The 14,961-nt window shown below is 34.8% G+C and overlaps 1 protein-coding gene across 4 annotated transcripts; it reads right to left on the bottom strand.

The window, feature by feature from the left end:
* Positions 1-2,500: 2,500 nt before the first annotated feature.
* Positions 2,501-12,857, bottom strand: LOC114402646 (uncharacterized protein At2g33490-like). Of its 4 annotated transcripts, XM_028365296.1 has the most exons (12): positions 12,708-12,844; positions 12,401-12,579; positions 12,243-12,315; positions 12,089-12,163; positions 11,930-11,991; positions 11,785-11,853; positions 11,518-11,546; positions 11,225-11,432; positions 10,878-11,123; positions 8,674-8,793; positions 3,653-4,646; positions 2,501-2,740 (listed from the first exon to the last, which is right to left on the bottom strand). In XM_028365296.1, the coding sequence occupies exons 2-11, from the start codon at positions 12,509-12,511 to the stop codon at positions 3,660-3,662; spliced, it is 1,980 nt and encodes a 659-aa protein (XP_028221097.1). In that variant the 5' UTR covers positions 12,512-12,579; positions 12,708-12,844; the 3' UTR covers positions 2,501-2,740; positions 3,653-3,659. The 4 variants fall into 4 exon arrangements, with proteins under 4 accessions (XP_028221097.1, XP_028221096.1, XP_028221095.1 ...); XM_028365295.1 differs by lacking the exon at positions 2,501-2,740 and having other exon boundaries at positions 3,397-4,646; positions 12,717-12,857; XM_028365294.1 differs by lacking the exon at positions 2,501-2,740 and having other exon boundaries at positions 3,397-4,646.
* Positions 12,858-14,961: the final 2,104 nt, after the last annotated feature.

Genomic DNA, 14,961 nt, shown 5'->3' on the forward strand with positions numbered 1-14,961 from the left:
GTGACAGCTAATAAATTCAATAACAAAAATAAAAATATTTATTCTTTCTTTTTCTCTTTTTAATTCAATAACCAATGGCAAAATAGTATTACACGGATCATTAAATTTCAATAATCAGCCTACATCTACCGACTACGGCCTTCGGGGGATCTCCACTCTCACTTCTTTCTATTTTCTTTCTTTGTTTTCGTTACAACGGTAAAATCATCGTTGCAACGGATCACGTACTAGTTTTGAAAAAAAAATGGACCACGGACTAGACTAACCCCATTAATATTAGTTTCATTAGCATATGAGATTATATGAGCAAACATGTTGAGTATCAATTCAATTCATGCTCTAGTTTCACGTGATTTTATTATTCCTTCAAGCTTTTTCACCGTATCTATTTCTTGATTTTAAAATCCTTGTAGCTATGTTCAGATACTTGATAAAACTTTGGAACATGAATTTAATTTTTTTTTCTGATTTAACACATAAAATTTATTTTAATTATATTTATGTGCATGAAAGTTATAAAACTCAATTGATATTCAAACAAAAAAAATATAAACGCAACAAAAATTGCACAAAAAGTAAATATATCAACAAAAAATAAAAAATGTAATATTAAATTATTTTTTAATTGCTCATAACTTTCATTTTTATGAGATTCCAACTCCAACATCCAGTGTATTTTATAGTTTTTATTTAAACGAGTTTCAAACAACAAATTTCACATCTTAATAAAAAAAATTAAAATTATGTGCCAAAATAAAATAAAATAAAATAAAATATTGTTTTGAAAAGATCATTTGATTTGTTTAAAAACATAAAAGACTAGGACTATGTTTGATAGTTAAGAAGGTAACTGAAAACGGTTAACCGATCAAATGATAAGTATTTCATAAAATTAATTATTTAAGTAACTAAAAACTTTAAAATGACAAAAACAGACACATGTTTTTATATAAATTTTCATTTTATTTTATGGATAAAAATATATTTTGATGTGTTATGATTTAAATTTTTAATTATTTTTAATTAAGTAGACATTATTATGTTAATTAGGGTAATAGTTAAAGAAAAAATTATTTTAAATCGGCTAATAAAAAAATTATTTAAAAGAGTAATAAAAATTTAATAAATATTTTGAAGATAAATAAATAAATAAAATATGGTGTAGGAGGATACAATATCTTGAAAATATAAAACCGTATTCAATATTTTCCTTAATTAAGAAGATTATGTTGCAGAAAGATTTAGAATATGCTAAATCTTTTGCTTCAATGCAAAACTCAACAACGTAATACATGGACATTTATTTCAATAAAAATAAAATAAACGTCCACCATTGATGAGTGAATTAACAATAACTAGTATAGAAATCCCGTGTCATGGGGATATATAGTATTATTAATTTATAATAACTTTAAATTAAATTTATTATATTTTGTAGAGTTAAATTTTTTATATAAAAATATTAATGATGCTTATATTTTTTAATTTAAATTATTTTATAAGCTTTTATTATATCTTGTTGAGTACTGTCTATATAATTTTTAAATTTTATTATCAAATCAGTTATGTTACATAAATAAATGTCTTATTTAGTTATTTATGTACGTACATAATTTTTATTTTAAATTAATCAATCTTTTTGAATTATTAGTCACTTAAAATTTAGACTGATGTTAATCAATAATTTAAATTGTTACCATAATTACATTAAATGAATATTATTTAATTCCATATTCAGCAGCATTTTATCCCGTATATATTAGGAAAAAAAATCAAAAGTAAAAAGAAAAGAATCAAATAATATCATTGTTCTCAAACTTCATATAGCATGATTTAAAATATAAACTTAAACTACTAATAAACAAAAGAACAATGATGGAGAACATATTTCTTTTAAAATTTCTACTAATATATTTCTTTTAAAATATATACTTGAAAAAAATTAATTTTATATTAAATTATTTACATACATAATCGTGTAATTTTTCATATTTATATTCGCATCCATCTTAAATTAATAGCCACTTAAAATGTTAGACTCATCATAATCAACAGTTTAAATTATTTTCATAAATAAATGAGCATTCTATGTTTAATTTCATATTTATTAAAGTATTTTCACAAATAATCAGATAATTTAAATTAATCGACTATTTTAAATTTTGGATTGATGTCAACCATTGATTAAATTATCTCATAAGTAAACGAACATTATAATTTAATTATATATTATATATTTAACTGCATTTTGATAATTTCCATCTAAATTGAATTATTTCTTGAAATATTCCATATTAAAACATTTCCAAAAATGATTGCATCATTAAAAGGTTTTTGTCATGTAAATAGATATACTATTAAATTATTTGTTATACAAAATCATCTATTTTTTTATCAATCTTTTTAAATTAGTGATCACTTAATTGTTGGACTAATTTAATCAATAAATTAATTGCATGCAAATTATAAGGAGAAGACATCTAAGGTTTTTAGATTCAAGTGCTCTAAAATGATGGCATGTGATTGAAGGAGACTAAAGCAAGGATGGTTTGATAGATAACGACAGTTAAAGAATTATAAATGGAATATTTACAAATTTGCAACTGTACCAAACTATGAGAAACAAAATTTGACCCTTTCGATGTTGAATAGGGCTTATCTTCGTATACTTGAAAGCAATTAATCTGCACAAGTACCATACCTGGGCCATTGGATATTCTTAATATAAGCATGTTCATCCCTGAAAATAGGAAATAAATATTCAAGTCTGTCATAAACCAAATTTTCGTAGAGGATTATTGGTATTAAAAACAATAATAAGGCAATTTTTATATGATTTTGGGTTACATTCCCTTCAATTAAAAATAGAAACCCGCCTATTACACTTGCACGTGTAAAAACATACACCAAGCTAGTTTATAAAGTTGGGATGAAATAGAATGATATTCGTATCATTATTTGGATATTTTATGATAAAATATAAGTTTCTATTCCATTGTTTCAGAAGTCTCATCCAACCCAAACTTTGGGAGGAGGGGGAGCAAGAGGGTGGACAAAAAACAGTATTGGTTGGAATAGGATGAAATAGAATCCATAATGTTCCATTCCATTATTTCTAATTTTAAGGATATTACTAACTAGTACCCTATGAACAATGGATAAGGAACATCTACTATATCCCAGTAAAGGCCTATAAATACTTAGAAATTCAAGTATTAAATTATTATTGTGTTTTCGAATTTCAATATAACACATGCTTTTCAGTTCATTAAATATTTCTACTTTTGCTTCCTTAAAGGTGCTCGTTATCCTTTTAAGAAATCCAAACAACAGAACTAATGGCATTTCATTTCAATCCTTTCTACCAATTAAAAACATAGCTTAAAGATCCTGTGATTGCACTTTAAATAGATTCATTTCCAATGCACATTTGTAGAATTTATTGCTTCAAAAAGATTCAATGTCAATACACATTTCTAGAATTTATTTGTATAGAGGTATCTAATGATAGAACTTAATCAATAAAATGTTATCCTCCATCCCAACAGGGCTTTCCAAGAACTTAATATTATAGGATTAAGTATTAACCCCATGCCCAATTTTTCTCACTTGAAACCAGGTAATGAGAAGAAGACTTTTTCATAAATATTACCTCCTGACTAGACAGCCTGAGCAACAGTGTCAGAGCCATCTGATGATGGCTGACTAGTAGATAAAGCAATTTGCATCAGAGGAGGAGAATAAATATCCTCAGAAATTGTTGATTTATTAGGGTCTTCTAGTGGTCTTGAGTCATGTATTGCTGCAACTTTAGCACCACGATAAGATGTAGAGAAACTTCGAGCCATGGCTGAAGCAGGCATCGGCAATGGAGATGCTGCATTTGATGTAACCAAATAATTTGCAGCAGAAAGCTGTGGACCTCGGGACACCAATGGACCTGAATGACCCACCAAACCTAAAAGCTTAGAATCGGATGGGGAAATGGTTGGAGGCCTTGGAAGTTCATGAAGCTCATTTATTTTAGGAGAAGATGAAAGAGGGGGAGAAGCACTGGGAGATACTTTTGGAGATGATGATGGAGGCTGAGGAATTGAGGTCCGTAAAAGAGGTCCAGAAAACAATTGGACACTTTCTAACGAGACAGGCTTGGTTGGCCATGCATTACTTACCAATGGACCAGAAAAGGCATGTCTTTTGAGCTTTTTAGAGTAAGCGGTAATATAATCATGACTAGAGGATAAATTACCATCGATTAAAGGAGGTGGCAATCTTGAGTAGGCAGTATTGCTGTTACTCTCCTTCAGTACAGACTGTGCATTAGGACCAGATAATCCCCCATCTCCAAAAATGTTTTCATATTTCTTTTGTTCTAGTGGGGATGAATGCCATAAATTCTTCATAGGCTCATTTAAATTTGTCTTTATTTTCAAAGGTACTTGATTACTTGACCTCATAGATATTGAACTCTTCGCATCAACTGGTGTAGGCAGCACATATGAATTGAACTTCCGAGATAAAGTTGGCCGCATCTGTCTCAGCTTTTCGCTAGAATCACGCTTATTATCAACAAAAAGTGGGGCAGATTGGCTAGCTGACCTAACCTTGAAGGAGAATGAATTCCTGCAAAGCCTATCCAAGTTTTCCTGCAAATAAACAACGTGCACATTCATTAGAGTTAAAAAAATTTAGATAGGAAGGACATTAAATAATCTCATTTCCAAATGCATCAAGAAGCTTCCACTTGAGGAGGTCTTGTATCAACATGTGAAACATTTCCAGTCCTAAATCCCAACAACCTAGGCTTTTGTTTTTCCTTCAAGCTTTAGTCGAACCTTCGGGAAATGTTAAGTTCCACCAGGTTCAACTGCAGAAAAGCATGCACAACTCAACATATCAAAATGAGAGTAATTAGGTCAACGTAAGTGCTTTACAGACAAAAATCTAAAACCAAAAATATGGATCTGATCCAAAATATTAACAAGCATAAGTTTAGCGTACAACTTCCATAGAATTATATGCAAAGACAAAGAGATACTAATATTCCAGATTATCTTCAGGATGTTCATAGTTCTTAATCCATCCTTCAAGATTTCCATCCAAACTGAATTAGTTGTGCGACCAAAAACAATAAATCACATCTGAAAAAAAATATTATGGATGTGAAGTTCCTGTGCATAAGCCCATTGACTACTTCGCCTAGAAAATCTGACTCTAATCCCTATTTTGATTTTAGGTTAAATGAATTTTTTTCATCTAATTTATTATTTAGGTTCAACTAGGTCCTCTAATTTTTAAAACTAATTTAATTTGGTCCTCTAGTTTCTTTTTGATTCAATTTAATTTTCTAATTTTTAAAATCGATACATTTTTTTTTGGGAAAATGTATATTTTGTGGAGGTTTAAAACCACCGTGATGGGTTTGAACCACCACAAAGTGTGATTTCTTACGATTTGACTGAAGGATCAAATTGAATCAATTTAAAAAATTATAAGACTAAATTGAACTCAAAAAAATTAAAGAATCAAATTGAATCTAAAAAATAAATTGGAGGACAAAAAAAACTAATTTAACCTGATTTCAATCATTTTTTTCTTTAGCAAGTATTTAAAACTGCATCTGTTAGGAATAAACTAAAGAGAAGGGAGAGAATATGGGGAGTGGATAGCAGAAGGAATAAGAAAGGCTGTTAGAGGTTTGTATAGGATGTTAGGTGGAATAGTAGACTAGTTGAGCCAGGGGTTATTAATGAGACATGAAATCATAAGGAAAGAAGAGAGTTCTGAACAACTTAGAGAAAATGATCAGCTACAGCTCTTGTATTATTCATCAATGGTAGTAGCTTATATACATGTGATGCATGGTTGTTATAACCGAAAGCTAACTATCCTAACCAATCTAACCAATCTAACTGATACTGTTAAGAGCCCCCCTCAAGCTGGGAATGGATATTCATCATTCCCAGCTTGTTACAAAGGTGCTGAAAAATGGCAGGTGACAGGGCCTTGGTGAATATATCTGCGAGTTGCAGGGATGATGAAACTGGAAGGAGTTTTATGAGAGCCGAGTTAAGCTTCTGTCGGACAATATGACAATCTATCTCAATGTGTTTGGTTCGTTCATGGAAAACGGGATTTGTGGCTATTTGGATTGTTGACTGATTGTCGCAATATAAGGTTGCTGGTTGAATGAATGTGGCGCGAAAGTCTTGAAGCAGAAAAGTCAGCCATTGTAGCTCGCAAGTAGTGGAAGCGAGAGCGCGATATTCAGCTTCGGAGGAGCTGCGCGATACAGTTGATTGCTTCTTTGATTGCCAAGAGACAAGAGAAGAACCAAGGTAAACTAAGTAACCCGTAGTGGACTTCCTTGAGTCTTTGCACCCTGCCCAATCCGAGTCACTGAATGCTCGAAGTTGAGGAGTGCCTGTGGCGGCGAAGAAGAGTCCTGAACCTGGTGTACCCTTGAGGTATCGGAGGATGCGAAAGGCGGCTTGAAGATGAACATTGGTGGGAGTGGCCATGTACTGGCTGAGTTGCTGGACTGCGTATGTTATATCGGGTCGTGTGTTGGTAAGGTATATGAGTTTGCCTATCAATCTTCTATAGGAGGAAGAAGACTCAGCTGAAAGAAGACTTCCTGAATCTGCTTGTAGCTTTGTGGAGTAATCCATTGGTGTTGAGTTGGGCTTGCAACCTAGCATTCCTGAATCACTTAAAATATCCAATGTATACTTACGTTGACATAGATGGATTCCTTTAGAGGTGTGTGCAATTTCGAGCCCAAGAAAGAACTTTAAATCCCCAAGATCCTTGATTCTGAACTCGCGATCCAAGAGGGTGATCATAGTTTGTATTTCAGCTATGTTGTTTCCCGTGAGGATGATATCATCCACGTATACTAGGAGTATTGTAGTGATGACTCCTGTGAAGCGCAAGAAGAGGGAGTGATCTGCATTCGACTGTTGAAACCCAAGAGAGCTTAAGAAGCTCGATAACTTCATGAACCATTGTCTGCTAGCTTGTTTGAGTCAGGGACCGTTGAAGACGACACACAAGCTGTGGATTGTCAACCGAAAGTCCTGGAGGTATTTGCATATACACCTCTTCATCAAGTTCTCCATGGAGGAACACATTGTTGACGTCCAGCTGCCGTAAATGCCACTGGTTGAGCGCAGCTATCGCAAGAAGAAGACGCACCGTGGTGAGCTTTGCTACCGGAGAGAACGTGTCGAGGTAATCCAACCCCTCCATTTGGGTGTACCCCTTTGCAACTAATCGCGCCTTGTGCCTCTCTATGGAACCATCTGTCCGATACTTGATTTTGTATATCCACCTACACCCAATAGCTGTCTTGTGAGGAGGAAGAGGTGTGAGTCTCCATGTGTTGTTCGATTGGAGAGCCTGTAACTCGACCTTCATTGCCTTAATCCAGCAGTCATGGCGAGAAGCTTCGGTGTATGAGGTAGGTTCTGCTGTTAAGGAAATGCTCATGACGAAATTCCTGTGTGCAGGTGACAAACGTGAATATGAAAGCACGGAACTTAGTGGGTAACGAACAATCGCTGAAGTATTTGGTGTAGATGAAGCAAGGTCTCTGTGATAGTCTTGGAGATATGTTGGGGTGTTTTTGGCTCTTGTGGATCGCCTAAGATGTGGAAGAGGTTGCTCATTTGAAGGTTCATTGGATGATGGTACTGATATTGTGGGTTGTGATGAGCAATTTTCTATTTGTGGGTCAAGGTTCTTGCCGGAAAAGGGTCCCGGAGAGGGAGCTGAATGTTCTGAGTTTATATGCTGGGTTTCAGAATAGTAAGGAAAATGATCCTCATAAAACGTGACATTTCTAGATACGGTAACATCATTAGAATGCAAATCATATACAAGATATCCTTTCGTATGCGTTTTAAAACCAATGAAGATGCATGGGTGTGCCCTAGCATCAAGCTTTTGCCGATTTGCTTTGAGCGTATTAATGTAGCACAGACCCCCGAAAACACGAAGGTTAGAGATGTCACATGGATGCTTATGTAGCTTTTCGTAAGGTGAAATATTATGCAAGTATGGTGTGGGGATGCAATTAATTAGGTATGTGGCATGTGGCAAGGCGTAACACCAGAAGCTAGGTGGTAGGCTCGCCTGAAATAAGAGTGCGCGTGTGATATTGAGTAGATGCTGATGCTTTCGTTCTACGATACCGTTTTGTTCTGGGGTTTCAACACATGTAGTTTGGTGAATGATTCCCTTTGATGCATAATAATGATGCATGAAGAACTCGATCCCATTATCACTTCTGATGATTTTAACTTTGCCATTGTACTGTGTTTCAATGAATGTAATGAAATTCATAATGACCTGTCGCGTTTCAGCTTTAGACTTCATGAGATGTACCCATGTGAAGCGTGAACAATCGTCGACAATGGTCAAGAAATATTTATGCCCATGCATTGATGGTTTTGAACACGGACCCCGTATATCCATATGAAGTAAATCGAAAGCATGAGATGCATGTGAATTACTAAGAGAAAAAGGCATTTTCTTGTGCTTCGCATAATGACATGTGTTGCAGACAAAATTCTTATTATTTCTTAGAAGAGGATAGTAGGTTTTCATACATTGTATCCTTTCAGCTGATGGGTGACCTAACCTAAAATGCCAAAGATCTATGGGAATTACATTGCATCGAGGATGAGTGATAGTAGAGTTCACAGCTTTGGTGGTTAACTGGTTTGGTATCAGGTGATAGAGACCATGCTTTGCTTCAACTATACCAATCTTCATATGGTTGTTCATTTCCTGCAGTACACATGATGTAGAAGAAAAGATTAATTCACAATTAATAGAAGATACAAGCTTTGATATCGAAATAAGGTTGAATGTGAAAGAGGGTATGTAAAGAACATCGTGTAAGGTTATGTTGGACGAGAGCTGGACAGTTCCTGAGTGAGTTGCATGAACATATTGACCGTTCGGAAGTTTCACTGTGATTGGATTGATTCGTTTATGGGAATGAAGATTGTGCAGGGAGCAGGTTACGTGATCTGTAGCCCCTGAATCTAATATCCAGGAGGTGAGAGACGCACTGAGAGAAAGTGACATACCTGGGTTTGTTGGATTATTGACGGTGCATGATGAGATTGAAGCCACCTGTTTGGGTTGAGTGAGTGCCGTGTTCCCTGCGGATGGCTCCTGGATTAAGGCAAGAAGTGCCTTGTACTGCTCAGGGGAGAAGCGAACGAACTCATGAGACTCGTGATGCTGAGCTTGATCATCAGTGGCTTTGCTTTCAACTGCCACTACGTTGTTCACGGTGGTCCTTCCACTGTAAGGCTTGTATCCCGGCGGGTACCCGTGTTTCCGATAACAGACATCCACTGTATGTCCTATCTTGCCGCAGTGAGTGCATGCTTTTCTTCCATTACTCTTATTTCTTGCATCGTAATTAGAGGGCACTCCATGCTTCTTATAACACGTACTTTCCACATGACCAATGCGTCCACAGAAATCGCAAACGGTCTTAGCAGCGTTAATGGAGATATCTTTGGGTTCGAAGTTAATACCTGGTCCGGTGTTACCCAGTAGTTGCCTTTCCTGTTGAGCTACATAGGAGAATATTTTGGATATAGCGGGTATGGGATCCATGAGAAGAACATGAGAACGAATATTTGCATACTGTTCGTTCAGGCCTCGTAGGAACTGCATGGCTCTATCCTCGAGCTTCCGTTGCGCGATAATGGTGAATGCGTTGCAGGAACACCTGATATTACAGGAACAGATGGGATCGGGTCTAAAGTTCTCAATCTCATCCCAAATTACGCGTAGACAAGTGAAATACTCAGTCACTGTAAGTGTGCCTTGTTTCATTGTTGAAGCTTCTTGCTGAAGGTCGGAGATGCGCAGAAGATCACCTTGTGAATATCTTGATTTCAGATCGCGCCAGATTTCTTCGGCTTTGTCCATCCAAAGTATACTTTGACGTATGGAGGTGGCCACTGAGTGAACTATCCACGAGACAACCATATTGTTACATCGACACCACGCTCCATGCATTCTATCTGTTTTCAGAGGTTCAGGCGCGCTGCCATCTATGAACTCTACTTTGTTCTTGGCACTTAATGCGGTGACCATGGACCTGCTCCATGAGTGGTAGTTAGTCGAATCTAGGACTGGAGAAACAAGGGCAGTGGCCGGGTTCTCGCTCGGATGGAGGTAGAGATAACTCTCCATGTTGTTGATGGATGTTTCATTCATGGTGGATTTCTGTGGGTAGTGGGAGGAGGAACGAATGCGCAGCAGAACTCTTCACTAGAAGAGCTCTGATACCATATTAATGAGACATGAAATCATAAGGAAAGAAGAGAATTCTGAACAACTTAGAGAAAATGATCAGCTACAGCTCTTGTATTATTCATCAATGGTAGTAGCTTATATACATGTGATGCATGGTTGTTATAACCGAAAGCTAACTATCCTAACCAATCTAACCAATCTAACTGATACTGTTAAGAGGGGTTAAATAACAAATTGTAAATTATATACAGGAAGTATCTTTTGGGGAAAATAATCTAATCTGAGCACCATGTTTGGTGTAAAGGGGAAGCCCTAGGAGGAGAATACTTTCCTTGATTTTTTGGATCTCAATAACAGAAACCCCTCTTTCTCTTTCCCTCTCACTCTAACCTTACTTCTTTGCCTCTGAATCTACTCAACTTCCCATCACCATATACTTGTCCATCACCAGCTGCATGTGCAATTAATTGCCTACTGGTATTGATGCTGGTTTGTTGGGATGGCTGCTCGATGTTCATTTCTCGGTGTGATTAAAATATGCAAAAGGAGGGGGAAAAGATTACAAATTCCTAGTTACAGAAGGTAGTCACCTTCATTGAGTTCTCTAATGTAGAATCATCTTGCTCGCATTCATTTTGTGCATAGTCAAAACTCAGCTCCCCATCATCATTCTCATCATGACTGTCATCATCATGATCTACATCATCTTCATCTTCATCCTCATCCTCTCCTTCAATACCAATGAATTGGTAATCAATGTGATGCTGCTCTGTTACTGATTTTACATGTGGCTCCACTGTCTCAAGAGATTTAACTGCTTTCTTGAAGAAACACAACTGTTTTGGGGGGATAAAGGAGAGCATTGGCCATGGAAATAAACATTAAAAATGAATAACTCTCTCAGGTTTGAAAAAGAAATATTGGGAGTAAGCAAAACCTGAGCTGCATGGTGACGTGCTGCCTGTGTTAGAAGGCTCCATGATTGCCCTTGCTTCAGAGATTTCAAGCGGAAAACAAATAATGTAGCCTCCTCGTCATATTCATCACGAGCAATTTGCAAGTGCTGCAAGGAAATATTCTCTGCTTTTCCGCTTCTAGACCTACCTCTTTCTCTATATCTTGTTAACATGGACTCATATACTTCTCTGCAGATTATCCACAAAAAAAAAAATAAATAAGGCACGAATCACATTCAAAGACAAAAAGTATATCCAATATAACACTTCAAACCTTTTTTCATCACAGTGTTGCTTCATATCCTGCTTCAACGTGAAGAGAAAAAAAAATCAGTATAAAAAATAATAAGGGGCTCTATACAAAAAAGGATAAAACAAGATATGGTAGATTCGACAAACACACTACCATAGTGTTAGAGTTAAAAATATTAGTAAGCAAATAAATAGGGCTTGAACACGTTAGAGATTGTTGTTGTACTTGTGCGTGTCTCCATATTTGAATACAGCAGTAAGAGGTTGGATTAGATAGAATAGAACAAACCTCAACAATTCGAAGTTCATTGAGAAGAGAGTCTGAAGGAATGGTAATTGTCTGGGTGATATGAGAGCGCTGAAATTGCAAAGGTAAAAAAAATTTAGAAAATCATAGAGATTGTTGAAGTTTCAGAGGAGTAGCGAGTACTGACATAGTTATCAATAAGCTTCTGGAGTTGAAACTGCATTTTACCGAGCATTATGAGAACTTTGCCTGCGTGAGTGCATCCAATCCAATAGGATATAGGAAGGAAGAGAAAGTTAGTTGATGCATTGAGTATTTATGGGTACGTGAGGGAAGGGTATAGTACCGCTTTCTTCGTCGTCATGCAAGGCGGTTTTCTCAAGAAGGCAAGAGCCCAATTCTCCCAAGGACTCTGAGAATTCTGTAAGATAAGAAAGTTTCGATGATGATGATGATTATTATTCTTAAAAAGTGGAAAATAGGAGAGGCAGCAGACCGACCATAAGCACTGTTGGCGGCCACTGCTGCCGCGGAAAGCAAGCTATCGTGGCAGTCTCTCATGTCTTGCATCTCCTGCAGTGGTGTGTGCACCAACATTTCAATTTCAATTTAAACCCTAAAATTAAAATTGTAGGAGAAAATGAAAAAACCACCTTACCTGGGTAGCCTGAGCGAGCTCCTCTAGCTGGGACAAAGGCATAATGTTTCTGCGGTCACGCTCATGCTTCTCTACCGCCAGAACTCCCAACTTTCTAAGAGACCTCTTCATCTTTCGTATTTCTTCTATTGGATTGGATTTCTATGCGATTGCAAATCAATCAGCGATGCGAGGTTTATCTGATAATAATTGATTAATTGAGTTGAGTCAGCAAGGCGAATTCGCAATCAAGAATAGATTACTGAAGGTGGGTCGGTGATTGTGTGAGTCGCAATGTGGCATAACAAATTTAGTTTAGTTAACATACGATACAAACCAGCTTCGCTGACCTCCCAAATTCCAAATTCCAATTGCCCATCCCATCAAGCAACTTGGCATCTTCTTTGCAGTTAGCAACCCTTTTTCCCCACACAATAAACTATTCATTTCATTATTAATGTCTTTTGCTCTTTCTTGACTTTTTCCTTTTCTCTACCGCGTTTCTCTTACTCATAGGCTTACCATGGTGAAAAATTACACTGGTCTTTGATAAAAAAATTTCTTTTGTGTTTTTAATATTTAAAAAGTTTTATCCGACACTATCAATTAAAATCTGTTGACTACGTGATCGTCGTCGGACATATTGACTAATGTCTCGTACACCCGTTATCTTGGTAGAATTACATAAGATTTAAAAAAATGTTTAATTAAGATTTTTATTTTTTAAAATGAGTTTATTTAGTCCCATTTAAAATTATTTTTTTCTTTTTTTTTTGAAAAAAATAGATCTGATGGAAGAAAAATATGACTAAATTGTACCCATATTAAAAAAAAATTAAGTGAATCATTTAAAAAAAACACAAATCCAATTGAACCTTTAAATAATAAGGACCAAATTAAATCTAAAAGAACAAGATTAAAAATAATTAAGCCAAATAACTATTTAAAAAGTAATTAAAGCAATATTTGTGAGATATTATTAATAGCTTGAGGACGAGTGACATATTATTAACCCGACTTCACAATAAATCAATTAATAAAATAAATTAAAAATTAATATTATATTTTTATAAATTTTTATGCAAAAAGATTTTTATAATTAGGACCACAAAAATACTACCATAAAAAATAAGATTGGTTAACTATTTGTATATTGACCTAATTACAATTTAAAAATATAATTTATTGACATAGTAATTTTTAAATGATTAGTTGAGAACTATTTTATTAACAGGTTAATCTAAGTGATATGAGATTCATATTCTTTCCGTAAAATTTTGAATTTGAATTTTGTAAAACTTTGTAGATGAGAAAATGATTAAAAGATACTTCACACAAATATTATTGTAATTGTAATAAATAAAAAAATAGAATAGTTTTCTGTTGAAAGGATGTTATTGAATCGAAAATATAATTTATTAACACATTAATTTTTAAATGATTGGTTAAGAATAATTTTATTAGTATGTCTTGATCCAAATAACAATAAACTCATTCTTTTTAGTAAAGTGTCTAATTTGAATGTTATGAAACTTTGTAAATAAAAAATATAAAATGTGATTAAAAGATTTTTTTTACTGATGATTAAAAGATATTCCAGACCAATATAACTGTAATTGTGATAAATAAAAAATAGAACAGATTTATGTTGGAAGCATGTTATCGATTTCCATGGTCAATGAATATATAATTTGGACTTCTCATAATGCAGGCCCAAAGCACCCCCGAAATGTTTGACCGTTTACAAATGGATGCTGCAAAACAAAACATTCATTTCAAAGCAGTTTCGAGAATACAAGACCAGACCATGATTCATGAACGGGACTTTCAGAAATGAAGACAAACCCTCCGTCTTGGTCAACAAAACGTGTTCCGTAACTCCCAAGCCAATTACTCTTCAATAAACATTTTCTGCATCCACTCCTCCTGCGGCCCAACCCTTAATAATTCAAAGGACAACACTTGGGCGCAGTATTTTTCATGTTGTTTTCAAATCAAAGGTGGGGAGTTTGACTCTACTTGTATAATACACTCGTTAACATTTAATTAAATCCTTTGTTACATAGATTATTAAGGTGAGACTTCAACTCTAATTAAAAAATACCACCTATTAACTTATATGATTTTTTTAAAGGACCAATAATACTTATATGATACTGTATCCAAATTTTGTCGTAATTCAACTCATGCAAATTTTATTTTCATTTGCTGCCAACAAATGCAATTCAAATACTAACCACATTAGACAAAAGATAGTATTGGATGCTAGCAATTCCTATAATAGGATGGTAACTAGAAGCATTTCCAAAAGAAGTCACATAATGCCTAAAGAAGACGAAAAAGCTACAATAGCCACTGTTATTTCTCCAGTGAGAAGATCTCCCAGGCTATATAGTCGTAGATAATGATCTGTCACATAAACTAGTGGTGGATAGTCAAACTTTTGGTTGAAACAAGAAATACGTATTGTTAATGTAAAGGTGTTTGTGATAATTGCATTTCTATCATAGCTACATAACATATTTATAAGGATTGACATCCGTTAAGTTTATTCCATATGTATTGGGAAGGTATGGTACTTT

The sequence above is a fragment of the Glycine soja genome, chromosome 20 (assembly GCF_004193775.1).
Source record: "Glycine soja cultivar W05 chromosome 20, ASM419377v2, whole genome shotgun sequence".
Taxonomy (NCBI): domain Eukaryota; kingdom Viridiplantae; phylum Streptophyta; class Magnoliopsida; order Fabales; family Fabaceae; genus Glycine; species Glycine soja.